Source organism: Podarcis liolepis (assembly GCF_965112155.1).
Source record: "Podarcis liolepis genome assembly, chromosome: 6".
Taxonomy (NCBI): Eukaryota; Metazoa; Chordata; class Lepidosauria; order Squamata; family Lacertidae; genus Podarcis; species Podarcis liolepis.
Genome location: NC_139559.1, coordinates 98,470,568 through 98,492,027, shown reverse-complemented (window position 1 = coordinate 98,492,027; position 21,460 = coordinate 98,470,568). Strand labels below are relative to the sequence as shown.

Here is a 21,460-nt window from a genome sequence, read left to right as displayed (position 1 = left end):
TAGGTAAAGGTACAGGGACCCCTGACCGTTAGGTCCAGTCGCGGATGACTCTAGGGTTGCGCGCTCATCTCGCTCTATAGGCTGAGGGTGCCGGCGTACAGCTTCCGGGTCATGTGGCCAGGATGACGAAGCCGCTTCTGGCAAAAGCAGAGCAGTGCACGGAAAGGCTGTTTACCTTCCCGACAGAACGGCACCTACCGTATTTTTCGCTCTATAGGACGCACCGGACCATAAGACGCACCGGATCATAGGAGGGGGAGAACGGGGGGGGGGGTTCTCTCCCTCCTTGCTCAGTGTCCCTTCAGCGAAGCGGCAGGAGAAACGGAGCCCCTTCGATTTCTCCTCCCGCTTCGCTGAAGGGGCGCTGCGCAGAGAAGGAAAACTGTGCAGCGCCTCTCCAGCGAAGCGACCGACCTCTCTCGCTCTCCAGGCTTCAGGCGGCTATCCGCAAGCCTTCTGAGTGCAGCGGGAACTCCTGCTGCGCTTGGAAGGCTTACGGATAGCTGCCTGAAGCCCCCAGAGCGCAGCCTTTGGAGCCTCCGCAAAGCAGCGGGGTGAAGGCACCCCGCTGCCCTGCGGAGGCTTTGTGTAGCCATCCCCAAGCTAGAACAGTGAGACGGAGCACCACGCAGTGAGCTCCGCCTCACTGTTCTGGCTTCGGGGACGGCATTTGAAGACTCCACAGGGCGGCAGGGTGCCTTCACCCCGCTGCCCTGCGGAGGCTTTGCGCAGCTAACCCCAAGCTAGAACAGCGAGATGGAGCGCTGTGCAGCGATCCTTCTGCCTGCTCTGGCTTTGGGCTTAGCTGCGCAGCCTGCATTCACTCCATAGGGTGCACACAAATTTTCCCTTAATTTTTGTTTTTTTATAATATATTTTTTATTAGCAAACCAATCAAATCAGATTAGTTCCAAATTACAAAACCGAATTTTAAATTTTGGTTGGGGGTACCCATGCTTCGAGCTCAGAAAGGGATCCAATCATCTCTTATTTCTGCTGCTTTGATCATTTCCCCTTAATTTTTGGAGGGGGAAAAGTGCGTCCTATAGAGTGAAAAATACGGTATATATCTACTTCCACTTTCGAACTGCTAGGTGACTTCAGGTGGCTCTCCGCAAGCCTTCGAAGTACAGCGGGAACTCCTGCTGCGCTCCGAAAGCTTGCGGATAGCTGCCTGAAGCCAACGGGTGCAGCCTTTGAAGCCTCTGCAGAGCAGCGGGGTGAAGGCACCCCGCTGTCCTGCGGAGGCTTTGCGCGGTCATCCCCAAGCCAGAACAGTGAGATGGAGCGCTGCGCAGCGCTCCGCCTCACTGTTCTGGCTTCGGGGACGGCCTTTGAAGCCTCCGCAGGGCGGCAGGGGGCCTTCACCCTGCTGCTCTGCGGAGGCTTTGCGCAGCTAACCCCAAGCTAGAACAGCGAGACGGAGCGCTGCGCAGCACTCCTTCTGCCTGCTCTGGCTTTGGGCTTAGCTGCGCAGCCTTCATTCACTCCATAGGGCGCACACAAATTTTCCCTTAATTTTTGTTTTTTTTATAATATATTTTTTATTAGCAAACCAATCAAATCACATTAGTTCCAAATTGCAAAACCGAATTTTAAATTTTTGTTGGGGGTACCCATGCTTCGAGCTCAGAAAGGGATCCAATCATCTCTTATTTCTGCTGCTTTGATCATTTCCCCTTAATTTTTGGAGGGGGGAAATTGCGTCCTATAGAGCGAAAAATACGGTATTTATCTACTTCCACTTTGTGCTTTCGAACTGCTAGGTTGGCAGGTGCTGGGACCGAGCAGCGGGAGCTCACCCCGTCGCGGGGATTCGAACTGCCGACCTTCTGATCAGCAAGCCCTAGGCTCTGTGGCCACCCGTGTCCCTACGGAAAAAGCCTATCGCAGACCAAATCCCCCTCCCAAACCTGGTATGTAAGGGCTTCCGGTTTTTCCGCCCTCCGTTATGGATGTGCTTCACGGGTTCTCCGCGCCTAGCAGCTGTTAGAGGGAACTTTGGGGGGCAACGCGGAGGCTACACGACCCCCAAAAAGGCTCTGGGCGTGGCCCAGGGCTGACATTGTCCGGCAGCGTCAAAAAAGGAGCCCTTCGAAGCCCACGTCCTAACCAGGAGGTGAGTCGACAGAGAGTACCTAGACACAAGGACACGAGCAATCCTCAGCAGCAAGCCTCCAAGTCCCAAAGGGTAAGAACGGCAGCTAACTAGGAGAGCTTGAGGAGAAGAGGGTCTGTGAGACTTATTTATACAAACTGAACTGCTCAGAAACAGACCCAAAAGACTAGCACATAAAGAGTAAAGAACGGGAGATTTTATCTTAAACATATTGGAAATCTTTCTCATTATACGTAAGCATAAGCAAAGATTTCTCTAACAAGTACCAGTAAGAAAAGGAAGACAGATTCAAATTTCACTCTGCAGCAGGAGTACTAGCCCATTAAAAGAAGCGGAATTCAAGGACTTAACTTGTTTTTTACTTTGAAGTGGCGTGAGCCCAGCAAAAGAGACTGATTTAAAAGACTTGGATTGTCAGCGCTGTTTGCGGTAAAAGAGTGGAAGTTACTGGAAAACAAAGGTAAAAGAGAAGGCAACACTTTTAATATTGAACTTATATTAAACACTAACCTATAAAGATGGCAAAGATGGCATAGCGTGGTCTAGGAGAAACGGCTGGACTAATTGGAGAATCGGGAAGAGAAGAAAAGTGGCGAAAGGAGGGGCAGAACTGGACAAAAGAGGAAAGGGAGTATAAAATTAAAGATGAGCATCTTTAGTTTGAGGAGGTAGTTTGTGAGAAAGGAAATACGTTTTCTGGTGTAATGAAGAGACTTTCTTCATATAAAGTATAAATAGGATTCCTAATTCCTTCTGCATTCTGTTTCTTTTACTATCCCTCAGAAACATAGGGAACCAAGTCATGGTTAGATTAGTTTATAAAGATTGGCTGCGTGAGCTGCTGGTCTCCTGCTGTCACGTGCCAAAGATCCATCCCCTGGTCTGTGAGGAGGAGGAGGAAGAGATATTGGAAGAGAAATGGGAGGATGAAGTGATAGTTATGAAGATCAGAAGGAATCTTTAGTGAAGGTGAAAACAATTTATGTAAGACCAAGCGACCAGGGGATGGATGCCACCGATCTATAGATGGGGAGTGTTGATCTTTGTTCAGGAGGAACAGGGAGGCCAGAGAGAATCTGGATCACTGGGATGGGGGGAGGCAGCTCCCTGATTCAAGAAGAGTTCAGGGATGGGATGAGGAAGGAAGGAAGGGAGAATAACGCAAGCCACCTGGAGATCCTTGCAGGAAAGATGGGCCATCAATGTAGTAATCAATGAAAAAATTAAGAATTCTTTCTCTTCATTTCTCTTCATTTCTCTTCAGGCAGCGATAGCAGTGAGGCCAGCAGCTCCAGTACAGCTCTACCCCACTCCAAGACCCAGTTCTCCCTTCGCTCCAAACCCAAGTATCTAAATAAATAAATAATAGGGATGCGGGTGGCGCTGTGGGTTAAACCACAGAGCCTAGGACTTGCCTATCAGAAGGCTGGCAGTTCGAATCCCCATGACGGAGTGAACTCCCATTGCTCGGTCCCTGCTGCTGCCAACCTAGCAGTTCGAAAGCACGTCAAAGGGCAAGTAGATAAATAGGTACCACTATGGCGGGAAGGTAAAGGGCGTTTCCGTGCGCTGCTCTGGTTCAGAAGCAGCTTAGTCATGCTGGCCACATGACCCGGAAGCTGTTCATGACCGGTCCGCCAATAAAGCAAGATGAGCGCTGCAACCCCAGAGTCGGCCACGACTGGACCTAATGGTCAGGAGTCCCTTTACCTTGATATATTTCAAAAACACTGAGTCTCCAGTGTGGTCTCTCGTCACAAGGAAACAGACTTTATAAAGAGGCAACCTTTCAAACTTCTTATAAATGGAAACTGGGGAAAGCCCCCTCCAAAAGAATAGACTGTGCCCAGTGACTAGCTGATCCACATGCCTGTTCAGTTGACACTCTAGATGCCTACTCAGTTGTTCTCCAAGGCTGTTGAAAGAAGAATGGCCAGTGTGGCAGACTGTGCGAGCTGCTAGCCTCCTGCTGTCGTGCCCCTAAAATCCACCCCCTGGTCTGCGAGGAGGAGGAGGAAGAGATATTGAAAGAGAAACGGAATGAGGAAGTAAGTATAATTAAAGAAAGGGAGAATAGCGTAAGCCACCTGGAGATCCTTGAAGGAAAGATGAGTTGTCAACATAATAATAAATGGAAAGATTAAAAATCTTTTGTCTTCTTTTCTCTTCCGGGCAGCGACAGCAGTGAGACCAGCAGCTCCAGCACAGATCTTCCTCCCCACCAAGACCCAGTCCCCCCCTTCCCCACAAACCCAAATAGAAAAATAAAATAAAAATCATAATCATCATTATTATTCTAATCAAGTTCCTTTACAAACATGCTATTCTGTGATCATCCTTTTATCCTAGGCGGTGCTTTTTCCTACGTTTGTGAGCATGAGTGGAAATCCTGAGTCTCGCTGCAGGAGTCGACAGTTTTCTCCTTCCCTTGTTGTTGCTCCTAGATGGAACTGCGCATGTGCGAAGACAAGACAGAGACTTCCAAACTGGATCAATAAACGTGTCACCCGTTGTCTGAAAACCACTGTCCTAGGAAATAAAATTCTTTTAAATAGTTTTTTAATGTTGCCATTTGTCTGTCTTGAGAAGCAATGGAGTGCGCCTCCGGGGGTGAGGTCAAAAGTCAAGCAACGGTGTCAGCAGTCCCAAAGTGACCTCTCCAGGGAGCAAGACTGGGCAGTGTGTCTGGAGGTCCTGGGCTTCCCAGATGACAAGACTCCCTCTCTTGGCCTTGCAGATGTGTCTCCAAGGAAAGCAGAGTTAGGCACCAGTTGGGCTGCAGGAGTTGTCAGAAGGGGTTGTAAACGGCGCCATCCAACCGCCTGAGGGACTCCACTCCAGATTTGTGTAGGCTTTACTCCTTAGCCTTTTCAGCTCCCAAAGATATCCCACAAGGCAAATTAGGATCAGAGTTTTCCTTCTCTTCGATGGGCTATCTTTATAGGTGGATGAGCCCCATCTGCCCCTCACTTCCCTCCACAGCATTGCAGAAACCACCTTCTTGACCACTGGGCCCACGCTTGGTCTTGTCCGCTCAATCTGCTGGAGCCCGTCTTTGCACACAGGGGAAGTTCCTGAGCATTTGAGACTCCTTGGCTGCTCTCACCTGGTTTAGGTGGCCAGTCAAACCGTTCCCAGGATGTGGCCTCTGTCACATGCTGACCGTTTCTAGGAGCAAGAGAACAAACTTTTTATTAAAGAATGGAAATGGTTGAATGAATAGTTACAAACTGTAAACAGATAAGAACGTTGGCAGGATTATTGGAATAACCTGCAGTTTAATAAGATTATATATTTAAAGCAGATGCATAAATGAAGAAGTTAAGGTAATTTGGATATTCATAAGATATGAAGAATCAATTTAAAGAACTGCAGAAAGAGGGGGAAGGAAGTCAAGTTTTGAAATGTTAAAATGACTGCAAAATTATTGAAATGTATAAACTTGAAAATCATAATTTAAAAAAAAAAAAATATTTCGCCAAAAATCAGACGTCATCCGTCTCACTCCCAACTGGAGCCAAAGGACACAGGCCTGGCCAGGACAGCTTTCCAGTTATAGCTTTTGCGGTGATGAGGTATGTAAGCCTCAACTGTCCTGCATCTACTCCAGCTGAGGAATCACACACCTCCTCCCCAAGCTAGCGAGCCCCACCTGGGCTGTGGGTCCTTGCCTTCCGTCCCTCCCAACTGACAGTTGTTAGTTCTGGAATCCTGAGCTTGAGGGGGGGTACATCCCATTTCGCCCCGTGGGACACTCACCACCCCTTAGCCACCTGCCTTTGGCGCTGCAGCAGTGATGGCTTTGGTCCCTGAAAGAGCATGCAAGATCTCTCCCAAATCTCAATACATATTTTGCTCTCCTGGACATCTTGCAAGACTTCAATGAGATCTCACAAGATCTTGCAGAAAATCTCCAATCTGTTTACCTGCAAGCACACACCTTTATTTTTCTTTTCTTATTTAGTACAAATTTCTCAATCTAACAGATTTGCACATAGGATTCTGTATCACATGAAACGGCACATTTGTTTTGTTCTATTGTTACATTATTTGTGGCCTTCTAACACTTTGGGAGAAGCCTTCTCTCCCTTTTCCCTTAAAAAATGAGGATCTATGCTTTACACTCAGCAGGAAGGCCCATTTAAAAGGAAACATGTAGTTGTTTTGCTGCTGCTTTTTTGTGTTCTCAGGTGTCCAAGTTAGCCTCCTGGCCCTGCTCCTCCAATATACCACAGCAACATCCCCCACTAGGAATCCCTACTTGGGCTTTCATTGGCCATCAGCAATATCCGGTGGAGCCAGGTGGAGAGAAATGCCCCATCTTGCCCATCTTTGGGGTTTCCAGAGGTATAGCCTCTGTGCATGAACAGAATTCATGATTCAGCAAATCTATTAGACCATTGAAAGAGTTATTTCCTCTGATTAAATTACCAAAGGAAGAAAGCAGGATTGGCTTTTCTCCCCAGGGACACAAGGAAGGGGAAGGTGTATGTTTAAGACATCAAATTCCCCAAGGGCTGAAACTCTGTTCAGCCAGTTAAAAAACCCAAATTCTCTCCGTAGAGTGCTTCACATCTGGCGGGCAGGGCTTGTGTGCTTTGCTCATGATCCCTTGGATGTCCTGAGGCTGTTAGAGCAGCAGCCGTAAGTCTTGGGGCTCTGGGAGGGAGACATTGTCCTCCGAAGGCAAAGAGTAACTGAGGTTCCCTTTTCTCTCCCTTGGAGGCCCTGAACCAGGAGCTGGCCAGTTCAGGGCCTCCATGGGAGAGAAAAGGGGGTCCAGCACTAGTGCTCAAATGAGCTTTCATACGCGGTCATCCTGCCCCACACTCACACAATCCAAAATATCTGCATGCTCACCTATCCAAGAGGTGGTTGGTCTTGGGCTGGGGGGTCCCAGAAGGCAGAATAAGTTGAGAAGCAAAGCCCAAGAAGTTGGAGGCATCCTCTTTGCATCCACCCAAACCCAATCTAAACAGCTTGGCTCCAGAACCAGCCCCTCCCTTCAGTTCTGTTCAGTTCAGAATGTCAGTTAAGAGGGACCACCTGTATTTTCTTGATTCTTGCCTGAGGTCATAATGGGCATGCACACTGGTATCTGTTTACCTGTAAGCACACACCTTTAGTTTATCTTCTTAAAAATAAAAATAAAATACTAGTTTCTCAGTCTACCAGCTTTGCACAAAATAGCAGCCGTTTTGTGATCCATGGCAGTGAAAACCCCATGTTTTATGGTGCGCCCCCCCCCCCAAATGAGGCTTCAGGACCTAACCCACAGGGTCACGATTTCTCCAAAGGTCCAGTGTCATCTGATTCACTCCAAAGCAGCACCAAACACCCAGAGAATGCCCCCTGCAACATTGGGGTGGGGTGGGGGTGAAAACACTACATTTCCCATTGTTAGAGTGGCATACAAAGGATGAACAAGTTAAATCAGTGGTGATAGATTGGGCAAGACATGTAGGACATAACATAATGTTTGAGGATTGGGAAAGATTGTGGAAGAAAGGGGTCAAGTTCACTGCATGTACTGTACTAAAGGAAAACATAATGAAAATGATGTATAGATGGTATCCGACCCCAGTTAAATTAGCAAAGATTTATCATAACTGTGATAACCATTGCTGGAAATGTAAAGAAAACGAAGGTACTTTCTATCATATGTGGTGGACCTGCCCCAAGGTGAAAGACTTCTGGGAAAAGATTTATAATGAATTGAAAAAAATGTTGAAATATACATTTATAAAGAAACCAGAGGCCTTTCTTCTTGGAATAACAGGTTTGGAATTGCCCCCAAAAGATGTTAAATTATTTTTGTATGCCACAACTGCAGCAATAATTTTGTTAGCTAAGAATTGGAAAACGCAAGAAGTACCAACAGTGGAAGAATGGCAGATGAAGATGATGGATTTTTTGGAGCTAGCCGATCTGACTGGAAGAGTCCCTGACCAGAAGGAGGAGGAGTATCAGGAAGAATGGACAAAATTTAATGACTATTTAGTTAAATATTTTAAGTTAAATTAGTTGGAAAAAGCTTGCATATAGTGGATAGGCTTAGGATTTAAATATGTAATATGTGACAAATTAATATGTTTAATACTGAACTGGGAAGTAAGAAAGATGTTAAATGATTAAGTTAATTTTATAAGAATATTGATTTGGAAAACCATTAAAATGATATGCACTGAAATCCAACCAGGGGGATACGAGGAAGTCACTTAACAATGTTAATTAGATTAGTCTTAATAAGGTTATGATTTATGTTTGTTTGTCTATTTGTCTGTGTGTTTAAATCTTTGTGGGAAAAAACAATATTTTTTTTTTTGACATTTCAGCGATTTCCACCCAGACACTGTTTCCAACAGCCAAATCCTGGATATATCACAACCCTGACATACAATGGCCACCCTAGATTCTAACAGCTTATTCTTTTCAATGTTCTGGAAAGGACCTTATGTACAGTACCTAAAAGCAGCTAGTTTTGTTACTGTAAAAGCTAGACAAGCACAGGACATTGCAGTTTAGCTAGGCCATAAACTAAAGAAAGTGTAATAATCAAAATGATATTTTTGGGGGGAAAAAAGAAAACACTACATTTCCCAGCACCCCACAAAATGAGCCCTCAGCGCCCTAACCTGCTGGGTTAAGATATCACCAAAAATCCAAGGTCAGCCGAATCATTACAAAGGGCGCTAAGCTGCGGGGGAAAGCCTCTGCAACGTTTGTCGAGAAAACACTATGTTTCGCCAAATGCTTGGAGAAGGCCCCATGTGACATTTGGCAGTGAAAAAACTACGTTTTATGGCGCCCCACAATATTAACCCTCGACACCCTTACCTGCGGGGTAAAGATTTCGCCAAAAATATGACATTATCCGATTAACTCCAAAGCGGTGCTCCAGGAAGAGTCCCTGTAAAAATACGTTTCACAGCTTCCCCCCCCCCCAAAAAAACATGAGCCATCAGCACACTAAACAGTAGTTTCAAGATTTCGCCAAAAATCGGGGGTTGTCTGACTAACTCCAAAGCAGAGCCATATGCTGTAACAAGGCCCCATGCAACATTTGGCAGTGAAAACACTATGTTTTCCTGCACCCCACAAAATCAGCCCTCGGCACCCTAACTCTCAGGGTCAAGATTTTGCCAAATATCACAACTGGAGAGAGACCTGTTGCATAATGTAAAAGTGCTGTCTAATATGTATAAGATATTATGGGAAAGGGATTCCTGCGCTGAGCACTGGCAAAAAGGCCCATGCAATGTTTAGCAGTGAAAACCGCACTTTTCACAGTGCCCCACAAAATGAGCCTTTGGCGCTCTAACCGAAAACCTGACGTCATCCGATTAACTCTAAAGCAGCGCCAAACTGCGGGAAATGGCCCCCTGCAACATTTGGCAGTGAAAATAGATATATAAAAGTCAGTGCTTTATACGATTCAGCCATCAGGCGTAGCAATGCACAAAGATTAAAGCCACGATAGGCAGCTCTGAAAAGCTGGGGTGGTTTGAGGCTTGGAGTTAATGACTTGTAACACATCACAGTCATGTTGACACCATGAATCATGTTGACACGATTTAGCGCTTCTACGCATGCGCGAGTGGCGAAACACGGAAGTAACCCTTTCCGGTACTTCCGGGTCGCCGCGGGATCCAACCTGAAAAAAGGTAACATGAAGCAAACGTTAACATGAGGTATGACTGTACTGGAAGAAGCAAAGATCACCCGTATCGAAGCAATGATTCTTCAACATCAACTTCATTGGACTGGTCATGTTGTTCAGATGCCTGATTCTTGTCTTCCAAAGAAACTACCGCACTCTATTCCAAACTTGAAAATGGAAAGCGTAATGCTAGTGGTCAACAAAAGAGGTTTAAAGACTCTCTCAAGGCAAATCTTTAAAAATGTAGTATAAACACCGACAACTGGGAAACACTGGTTTGCCAGTGCCCCAATTGGAGAACAGCTTTTACCAAAGGTGTCATGTGCTTTGAAGATGCTCGAACTCAGGACGAAAGGAAGACATGTGCTAAGAGGAAGGCACGCTTGGCAAACCCTCACAGTGATCAACTCCTGCCCGGAATCCAATGTCCCCACAGTGGAAGGACGTGTGGATCCAGAATTGGCCTCCACAGTCACTTACGGACTCACTGTTAAGACCATGTTCGCGGAAGACAGTATTACTCGGCTACAAATGATCACCAAAGAACAGTATTTGAAAGAATGGATTCCATATACAGCGGTACCTCAGGTTAAGAACTGAATTCGTTCTGGAGGTCTGTTCTTAACCTGAAGCCCCACTTGAGCAAATGGGGCCTCCCGCTGCTGCCACGTCGCCGGAGCACGATTTCTGTTCTCATCCTGAACAACATTCTTAACCCGAGGTAATATTTCTGGGTTAGCATGAAGGAGGTGAGGACAGGTGACCCCACCTAGGCCCGAAGTCACCCCCCCCTCAAAGCAGGCTCAAAGCTTCTCAAAGCTTTTCAAAATCATTTTCTCAGCAGCTAAAAGGCATTAGCTAAGCATCAGAAACATTCGCTCTGCTGTAACAAAGGTCGCTTCTCAGGCTAGCTGACCTTGCCAAAAGGTACATTCACCTTGCAACTTTTCTTTCTGGGAACTGTGCCGATAGAGCAAGAGAAAAGAAACATATCTTGGACATGCTGAACGCCAGGCTTCTCATCCCCCTTTCCTGGGAAGGGCGCCAAGAGTCCAAGAGAGTCCCAAGACAGGAGCTTTCTGTTCATGCTCAGGAAACTTGTCATGGGGCAGGACTCTTGAGGAGGAGGAGAAAGGGGAGGGAACTGGAAGGGGAATATATGCTCTGCGCAAATGGCTGGGAACCCGTGCTTGTTTTGTGAATCTATCACACTTGCTCCTTCTACCAGTTCATGGATGGCAGAATAAAGCTTTTTCTCCGAAACTATTCCTTGAGTGTCTGTTGACTCCCATTTCCCCGTCCCGGGCGCAAAGCTCTTCTCACCCGAGGCTAAAAAGGCTACAAGCAGAGTCTGTAACCTGAAGTGTATGTTAACCCGAGGTACCACTGTATCATTGAATTTGTCCATGGCAAGTCTGCGTTTATCTGCAGGTTGTTCATATGTGGTGAGTTTGTAGAAGTCTTCAATCCAATCATAGAAGGGAGATGCATTTTTATTTTTCCAGCTCACCAGTATCAGTCTTTTTACTGTGGTAAGGGCACAGAGAGTCCGCTCGTATTGCCCCTTTGTCAGGTTCCATGTGCTGGGTGTATAATTCGAAAGGATATTTTGCTCGGTAAAGGTACATTTGGCCTCAGCGATGGGAGTCCAGCAAGGAATCATTTAGCTAGTGCAATGGAGGAGGAAGAGGTTGAAAATGAGAGACTTACTGGCACCTGGAGCAGCAGCAGCAGCTGGAGCATGGCCTGCAGTGCCACCTGGTGGCCCACCTCGGAACGCCCATGCCCATCCCAGATTTAAAGCTTTAGGCATGTGTTTTACACACACACACACACACACACACAAATAATAATTCACAAGCAGGAAATATCCCAAACAGCTCTTCCCCTGAAATATACTCGGAGTCGAGAGTGGATTTCATGCTCTATATTCAGCTCATAGTAGCGAGGAATGAAAGTTCCCCCACAATATCTGCTTTATATACATTATTTACACAATGGGCTGCACGTGATTGGCTAATTCTGGGATTCTCCTGTAGGCCAATCAGGTTGTGGATTCACTTCCACCTGGAGCTGGATTGAGTGGCTCCTGCGGACCAATCAGACTGCTGCATGTTGGATCCTATTGTTCTAGGACCAATCAGACTGTAGCATTTTGGATCCTATTCAACTCAGTACATAACATCCCCACAAACCACCCCCAAATTTCCCAGCATAGGAATAGTGTGAGTGGAGGCTGGGTGCACCACATTGGAGACCCCAGGCAGAGTAGTAGGGGAATCTCATCCTTTACTTCCACACAAGGGTGACAGGCCAAATCATCTGTCAGAATAGCTATGGTGGCCACGATTTCGCTGAAAACCCGATGTCTTAGGATTCACAACAAAGCAACAGAAAACACCTGCTAAAGGCCCCCTGAAATGTTTGGCAGTGAAAACCCCAAATTTCATGGCACCCCCAAAAATGAGACTTTGGCGCCCTAACTCACGGGATCCCAATTTCTCCCAAAGTCAGACGTTGTCTGATTCACTCCAAAGCGGCGACAACCACCCAGATAATTTTGGTTTGGGGGTGAAAACACTACGTTTCACATCGCCCTACAAAATGAGCCCTCGGCGCTCATTTTCTTTTCCATGTGCCAAGACACTCCAATCTCCCTCCTGACATAAAATGCACTGCGCTTGTAACTGCACCTGCTCATTCTCATTCATTGCTCTGCCTTTCAAGTGTATCACAATTCAGATCTTGAATTTCTTAACATGAAAACATGTATATTTTGTGATGTCAAAGTAATACGGCCATGTATATTGATAAATTTAGGTTAAATGAGGTAGATATTTTGGCTCCTTGTGGATTCTTGTTTTGCATTAAAATGGGAATTCTGACTCTCGTGGCTCCAAGGAAACCTAATGCCAAAGCAAAACTTTACCAATACTCTACTCGGAACATATCCTTTTTTGGTAGATCAAAATGTATATCCAAATAAAGGATTTCTAACACTGTATTGCAACATCTCAGGCAAAATTCTGCTTTCAGTTACTAAATTGTCAGGAGAGCCAGAATGTAAGTCAATATTTTAATTGTGGGTATCAGAATTCAGACAGTCGTTTGACATATTATGAAGATTAAGAAAACCATCCTGTTATTTCTTTCCAGCTGAAAACAATTTCTCTTGGAGGCAGCTCACAAGCAAGACAGAGGGATTGACCAGAGTTGAGACAGCTTGATCTGCACAACCTCCTGTCCACGACCCAAAATCCTTGGCACGTGACTTCAGCCCTTGCCAAATGAATTCGCTTATGTAAAACTTCAGTGTTGCAACTGACACAAAATAAATACTTTCATGACAAATTTGCACAAATCTTTTAGGAGCGCAAGACTTTTTTTCTCATACAGATGACAAGTTTCCTTGGCATACAGTTCGGATTTATTTGATGCCACATACTGCCGCCCCTAAAGATTAAACTCCTCCATAATTCAGACAATTGACATTGATCAAGAGGCGCTCCTAGACCAACATATGCTAATGGGCTGCAACCAGTCAGCTGCCTAAAGGACTGGGCTTGGTTCTTTGAAGGTATCTGAATGTTTTCTCTGAAGCTTGAGAACAGCCGGGAAAGGAAGGGGGAGGTCAAGGTGCTTTGTGCTTTCTTATGGTTTTCAGATGGTCTCATTTCTTCTTGCCCTCCTCTGCAAAAGGAAAGAGACATGTGTAGCCGCTGCTGTGCTATTCTGTTTGTTACTTCAGAAAAGAGGGGGGAAGGCTTTTGATTATGCTCAACAAAGAATTTAACAAGGTTTTACTAAGATCCCCCCCCCCCCACGAGGCTGAATGGACTTTAAAATTATTCCTGGACTGGACTAGGAGCGCTGATGGAGTAATGCATTTGGGAATGAACTGCTGCTGAACAGATGTGGCAAAGAGGCTGAATTTGAGAGAAGATCTTGCTTTCAACTGTGTGCTGAGGAAGAACTCCAGAGTGGAATTTTAATGGCACAGTTTGGATACGCACTCTGTGAGTTATTTATGGCTGCAGCTCATACGGTAGTCAGTAAAAAGTGGAAGAAATGGAATGTGACCAGATAAACACTCCAAAGACTGAACAAAGGAAGATAGTAATTAACTCTCCCAGCACACCAGGTCTGGAACAACACGTGAAATAGAATATTTATTTACAAGATGTAATGGAGGTTCTGTTTGTAAGGTGAAAAAGGTGGCCAGCTGGAAGAATGGTTTAACAGCAAGTGAATGGTGTTAATTGGACTTTAAATACAAAATGATGTGGCAGTGTGAGGAAATGATGATCATATGTTTGGAACAGGAGCAGGAAACCCGATTTTAAGAAACTGTATTAATAAAAATAATTCGGGGGGGGGAGGGGAATGAGACATTCATTTTGGTTGTCAAACGGGGACAGCAGGCACCTAGAGAGGCACACAAAGTCTTTGTTTGGCTGCTTCCCCAAAAGCTCTGGGTGGACCGAATGATCCTTGACAGTGTCCTCATAATCCCCTATTACGCCCACATTACCCCATCAAGGAATCCTGTTCTAGCCCTCCTCTAACTGATGGTATTTGGCATTAATACCCCAGTACACATATCTTCACCAGAAGCAGTGTGCTCTATGCACAAAACTGCATGCAAGGATCATTTATACAATCTCATGTGAAACACGTGGAGGTACAGGGTCAGCCCCCGCCCCACACAAAGAGTGGAAATTCAGAAGCAGGTTCAAGAAGTTTGAGGAAACACAGCATTGGGGAGGGAGAGACAATTTAATCCAGTTTCACTCCTTCAGCATTCTTTCAACTGTGCAACCTTTGCAAGATACAACTGTTAATAAAAGCACAATATGGGCAGCCATAAAATCCCATCACTTTTTTAAAAGTCACATATATTTGAGAAAAATAAAATTTCTCCAACTCAAACCCCGTACCATAAAGCCTTTCTGAAGGTATACCATTGGATTTGATACAAAATGCCTTGAAGTACTGTAGAATGAAATGTAGCATCCTTGCTATTTTGAGTGTTACTACCCTTAAATTAAAAGTTATATAAATAGCTATCCTCAAGATAAAAAGCGTGAAAAGGACTACATCCATTCTTACTGCAGCCAAGTCCTGGATTTTGAGGGAATTCAATTTAAGTGGAAAACCCACAGGGTGATACTGAAACTTTAATTTGAATATTCACAGTCTGACAACCGAGGATCACAACAAGTTCTAGACCAGAAAGATGAGCAGGGGGATCTCACAATCCATTCTTCACCAACTCATGGATAATCAGAGGGGCATGGAATTCTTTGTCCTTCACGTATTCCTCCAGGCCCTAGGAGAATAAAAGCAGCAACAGATATTCAGAAACTGGGCACAGCAGATTTAGTAGTACTTAAGGCTAGGGAGTCAAAACTTAAGTGCAAACCAAAGTGCAGCTCTGAACTTGGGAACACCAGGTTCAAATTTCTGTTCAGCCAAGAACCATTCAACTTTATTTCCCATCTGTAAACATAACTATTTATGATCTCCGCATAGGAGTTATGGCAATAAATGAGATAACAAGATGCCAGAAACACTTGGCATATAACACTTTATACATGCAAATTGGCAGCCATGTCAGACTTTCAAGCTCCGGATTAATCATTTACACCTTCCATGTCCAACACAGAGCAAGTGGCTAGAAAAGCCAAATCAAGTTCTGACATTCCTCTTGCACAGTTGAAGCAGATGTATTTCTTTTCTTTTTCTTTTTAAACAAAGTAATAATAATAATACAAATAAAAATGTGCCCCCTGCCCCTGAGACCACTAGTTATCATAATTATCCAACTTTCCAAAAATTTGTTTTATGTGTGTAGATCAGTGCACGCTGACCCACGCACTGTCTTCTCAGTAAGGCTCTATTCCAATGGCATGAGTATCACAACGACCGGTAGAGTCTTATCTGCTGCAGCCTTCATTCGCCTTCATAGTCGTTGTAACATACCGCTTTTTATCTTCCGCCTGTTCTGCCGTTGAGGACTTCTAGGATCATTCTATGTCTAGCTCAGTGCTTCCCAACCTTTTTTTGGGCCATGCCCCACCTAAGCATCTCTAAAATCCTAATGCTCCTCCCCCTGGCCACATATAATCCTTACTATTCAAAAAGTGAACTCCTATTCACATGGAGGAAACCTAAAAGGCCATTAACTTGGTCTAATTCATTCTCAATTTGCCCCCCTTAAAAACCAAATTACCCCCCCTGTGGGGCGTGTGGTGAGCCCCACGTTGGGAACCACAGGTCTAGTTCCTCCCCTTTGACCTTACCGCCTTGGGTGACCCTGCTGGGAGTACAAGACTCGTGGCAGACCTTGTGGGGGGCCGGACTATATTTCTTTTGGGGGGGGGGAAGGTGCAAGAGCACCACAAGCCCTGGTGGCTGCTTACCTGTGTCTTGCGAGCGGCAGGGGCTGGCAGCGGAGGGGTGATGAGCGGCGCACAAAAGGGCTCCGAAGAGGGGCTGCTTAAAATGGCACCCGCTCGAGCATTGGTGCTGCTGGCACCAACAAAGCCCAGCCCCCTTCCTCCTCTAGGCAGGGCGGGGAGAAGCCAGGAGGGAGGAGGCGTCGAGTGGGAGGGAAAGATCACGTGCACTGGCGAGCCACGCAGAGATTCCCAGACCATTCGCGGGCCGGATCCAGAAGGCAATTGGGCCTGCGGACCTTAGTTTGCCTACCCATGACTTACACCACTGCTTGAATGGCCAGATAAACTCGCGCCTGCATCTACAAGATAGGATGACTTCCTTGTGCCAGCTCTCTAGGCCCCTCTTGCCCCTTCCCTTCTTCGCTACAATGCCAAGGACGGACAGCCACCAGTTCATTTGTATAAGGCGTGCATAGCATACCTTCCTGTGGTTTACTTCCAGCCTTGCCATCTGCCCTGAGCATTAAGGCAGGGGAATTGCAAATTCAAACTGGATGGGGGTCTTTTGTTTTTGTTTTGCTTTGGTTCTTGTCTGTTTTTGTTGTTGTTGTTGTTTTTCCTTTTTGGCTGTTTCAGATTTGGAGGTTTAAGTACATATATGTTGGTATGGGAAATTGGCGTGTGACGGGCCAATGGCCGTAATAAATATCAATCAATCAATCAACTGGATGGGGGTGGGGAGAGAAACAGAACATCACATCAACTTACTTCACCCCCGTAGGAAACAAGAGGAGAAATCTCACACTGAATTGGGAAATCATTGGCATCCTTCAGACTAAAGAAAAAAAGTGAGGGAGAAAAACATAAACAAATCAGACAAGATACACGTGTTTCAATTAGGAAGGTCACTTTGTTAAGGATTAGCATCTTCCTCAGTCCTGCCAAGGAAACAGTTCAGCAGCAATAAGGAAACTAAGATGGCACCCATGAAGCAGCTCCAGGGCCTGAATTGACAGGGGTTAGTTAAGCTTGTGCCCTGAGACACACACACACACACACACACACACACACCCACCAATGGCAATTGAGAAGTGGGAGTAAAAAAATTAAAACGTCACTGCTCCTTTCACATACATATCTTCTTATTAATGAGCGTCAATATTAAACTGAGCAGACCATTTGCTTAAAAAACCCACTCTAATATAGTGGTACCTCTGGTTACAAACTTAATTCATTCCGGAGGTCTGTTCTTAACCTGAATCCGTTCTTAACCTGAGGTACCACTTTAGCTAATAGGGCCTCCCGCTGCTGCAGCAATTTCTGTTCTCATCCTGAGGTAAAGTTCTTAACCCAGGTACTACTTCTGGGTTAGCGGAGTCTGTAACCTGAGGTGTTTGTAACCTGAGGTACCACTGTACATCATTTCAAGCATTGTGCCTTCCATCTTCAGACAATTTATGAGGGTTCTGGATTTAAAAATTGTAGCTCAACCGACTATAAAGCTTTAGTTGTCGAATCCAAGAGACACAAATTTTAAATCAGCAAGGCTCAGAGTCTAAGACAATGTCATTACATTCTCGGGTGTTATTTTGGTTCTGGTGTTAGTATAATATGGAGTGCATTTTTTTTAAAAAAAATGTGGTCTTTCCTTATTACTATGACTGGTAGCTGTTTGTGAAAATGTTGGTACTGCAAATTATTTCAATTTAACTGAATAAAAGAGGCAGTTGTTTGACAGCCCTTTGGGGTTCAGAACAAAAACAAGGCATGAAAGTCTGCTTGCACAATTGCAAACTCCTGTGCACATGTGCTTTCCATGTTGGAAATTAGACAAAAGCTATTTTAAGTGGCCCATAAAGGTTTCGGCTCACAATCAAGGAATTCATAAGCACTTTGTTCCAGGTCAAAAGTCACCAGAAATTCCAGCAAGTGATCCATTTTGCTAGATTTTGTGGTCCCAACAGTAAAATTAGTAGAGTAGAATGTATGATGATACCCAAAAGGAAACCTGACTATTGGTCCATCTAGCTAGCTCAGCGCTGCTTACTCCACCAAGCCATGGTGCTCTAGAATCCAAGGGAGACAGCAAAGTGTACACGCCTGGGGCTGGCTTAGAAGCCTTGCTTGCAATAATGTTCTTGCCCACCTCCTTTGGCAGAGAAGGATTTCTCTCTCACTTGTGATGCCCTTTGGAAAAGGGAAGAAACAGCAAGAGAAACCAGCACTTTCCAAATTGCAGAACTACCAAGACCAGAGGTCGGCAAACCACGGTCCGTGGGCTGTATATGGCCGAGTGGGTCGTTAAACCGGCTCCCAGCCCCTGCCGCCCGCTTGGTCAGTCCCAGCACGGAGCTAAACTGCCGCGCCGGTTGCTCTGCATGGGGCCACGGCTTCCTATTGGCTGCAGGAAGTTTGTTGCACAGCAGCTCTAGAAAGTTCTGTTAATACAGTGCAGCTGCACACGAGCACTGCAATCCTCAGAGGTGCTGTGTATATGTTTTTTAAATTCACATGAACTATAGAGCTGAATCTGTCAGAAGAGCTGTTCGTAACTATGCAGAAACACTAGATTCTCAGTTGATCCTCCTCTTGCCGGTTTATTTTAAAATGGCTTTCACAAGTTTTGTGTGGAAATTTCTTCCTGTGAACAGTCGTCTCCATTTTAAAATACTGAGCCCTTAGGCACAGAACAATAATAGCAATAATAATAGAATCTCATTGGGATCTGGAAATGAAGTCTATGTGAGAAAACAGGATGACCGATGGGCACATTAGCTTACAGTAATTACTGAACTATAGCAGAGATCAAACATGGCAAAAGCAATACCTAAACTGTGTCACTCTGCCTTCCAAAACATAAGCAAGCCTTCTGGCATACTTAAAAACAGACTCTAAGCCTGGCAAAAACGCAGTGCATACTACACTGCATGCAAAACTGAGAGCCCTACCAGCTCATTTTCATGAAACCTCTTGTCTTGGTACACCATAAAAGCAGTCACAGGGTCATATGCCATCAGCTCCCAGTTAAGCCTTTCAGATTCACAGATTTCTCAAAGGAATGTGGCCGGGTTACTCTTCAGTTTCACTCATCATCACTTCCTGGACTCTACACAGTCAAGGCATGCACCTTTCCCCAGCATTCACCTCAGCTGCCAGACCCTTCCCAAGAGACAGGTTCATCACAGCAACAAACAACAACAACCCACTCCCTTAGAAAATGGAACAGAACAGGCTGCGCACCGAGACCCTGCATGCTGCAGAAAGGATTGTTAGTCAGTGCCAAGCGCAGCGCCATCACCATGCACCTCCACCCGTCCAGGAGAGTATATTTACTTGTGACTGACATCCGCCTGGATCGCATCAGACCTTCCATTAGTGCAACTGTCACATGGGAAGAAAAAGGATTAATGAGAAGGGAAATGAAGCTAGGGAATATGCCAAATCAAAACAGCAGACTTTCCTGAGTCTCTTGGTACCTTGGTTGTCAAATGGCTTGGCTCCCAAGCAAATCGGCTCCCGAATGCCGCAAACCCAGAAGTGAGTGTTCCAGTTTACGAATGTTTTTTGGAAACCGAACATCCGAAACGGCTTCCGATTGAGTGCAGGAAGCTCCTGCAGCCAATCAGAAGCTGCACCTTGGTTTTTGATTAAGTTTAACAACCAAGGTACCACTGTGAAATTGTTGGTGGGGCTCATTCCATTGATATGACTCCTAAGGGGCCTTGGAGGCCACTGCTGGCTGAACTGAATGGCAGTGGCACGTTATTTAGAATTCTACTTCTAACAAAACAAATTGTTTTGCATGTGCCATGAGTGTGGTAGACCACTTCACTCAATTCCACTCTCTTCAGAACAACATAGATGTTTCTATGCAAGAGACGCAGTCTCCCACAAACTTAATCCTGATCATGTAAATTCAGTATGATTCCAAGACCCCTCATAATTCCCCCAGCCAGAAAACTCTTAATTCCACCAGCTCCAAGCATGGACGCAGTTGAGGAGATGATCACTCTAGTCCTATGAGCAAATGTGTTGAGGCACTCAAGTATGTACAAGCAAGGCTCATCTGCCAAGCAGCTTCTATTCAACCATTATAAAGCTGTTATCCCAGCTGTTTCCTAAACCATACATTAGAGCAGCCTCTCTCAACCTTGGGTCCCCAATGTTCTTGAACGACAACTCCCACCATTCCTGACCACGGGCCTCACTGGCTAGGGAGTTGCAGCCCAACAACCTCTAGGGACCCAAGACTGACAAAGGCTGCATTAGATACTAGGCCTTGGTAAATTCATCAGCTCTGCTGAGAAACCAGCTAATATTATCTCCTCTTCTTTTGAAGTCTTTCCATTCCAGATGGTCATTATAAGAACACTGTAACCTACTGGGACATGGGTGGCGCTGTGGTCTAAACCACAGAGCCTAGGGCTTGCCAATCAGAAGGTCGGCGGTTTGAACCCCCTCGACGGGATGAGCTCCTGTTGTTCGGTCCCAGCTCCTGCCCACCTAGCAGTTCGAAAGCACATCAAAGTGCAAGTAGATAAATAGGTACAGCTCTGGCGGGAAGGTAAATGGCATTTCCGTGCGCTGCTCTAGTTTCACCAGAAGTGGCTTAGTTATCCTGGCCACATGACCCAGAAGCTGTCTGCGTTTAAACGTCAGCTCCCTCGGACTACAGAGCAAGATGAGAGCACAACCCCAGAGTCGTCTGCAACTGGACCTAATGGTCAGGGCTACCTTTACCTTTTTAACCTACTGGTGCTTGTGTTCACCTTCTCCCTTCCTCTCCATCTTTTGTTTCTCGTGTGTTGTGCCTTTTAGATTTTAAGTCTGGGATTTTTCTATTGATTTGCTAGCCACTGTGTGAGCCTTTTCAGTTAAAGAGTGGGGTAAAAATACTTTATAAACACACTTCAAGGTATAGACAAATTGTTGTCTTCTGCTTGCTGCTATTATTCTAAAAGGGGCGAAGGCACTGGTACCTTCCCACATCTGAAGAAGAGGGAGCCTAAAGCAGCTATTCTCTAAAAAGGCTTGGGTATCCTGGCTCCAGTTTGAATTATGGAAGACTGGAGTAGTTTCCTAAATGCTGGGGTTCCATTCACTTGTCCCCAATGACACAGATGCAACTGTGATGATCAAGTACATCAATCAAAATTGTTGCCTCACACTGTGTAGTTATCTCAGCCATGCTAATTACAATCAAAGGGAGATATTATGGACATGGGAGCCTGTTGCAGAATATTACTAGAAACCCGATCAACTGGAACCTCCGGCATCCTT

General features: G+C 45.5%; 1 protein-coding gene across 4 annotated transcripts in view; it reads right to left on the bottom strand.

Annotated features, from left to right (window-relative positions):
• Nucleotides 1–21,460, bottom strand: part of UAP1 (UDP-N-acetylglucosamine pyrophosphorylase 1) — an 87,169-nt gene that overhangs the window by 55,362 nt on the left and 10,347 nt on the right. Inside the window, exons 9-11 of one of the 4 annotated variants that reach the window (XR_014527091.1) lie at nucleotides 19,514–19,561; nucleotides 16,949–17,015; nucleotides 13,128–15,108 (exon numbers count right to left, since the gene is read on the bottom strand). Coding sequence is in view for 2 of the 4 variants with exons in the window: in XM_083507163.1 (XP_083363289.1) it covers nucleotides 15,031–15,108; nucleotides 16,949–17,015; nucleotides 19,514–19,561 (193 nt within the window). In the remaining 2 variants the exon portion in view is untranslated. Of the gene's footprint in view, nucleotides 1–13,127; nucleotides 15,109–16,948; nucleotides 18,368–18,628; nucleotides 19,562–21,460 lie in introns of those variants that run through there. The other 3 variants (XR_014527092.1, XM_083507163.1, XM_083507162.1) reach the window with 3 other exon arrangements.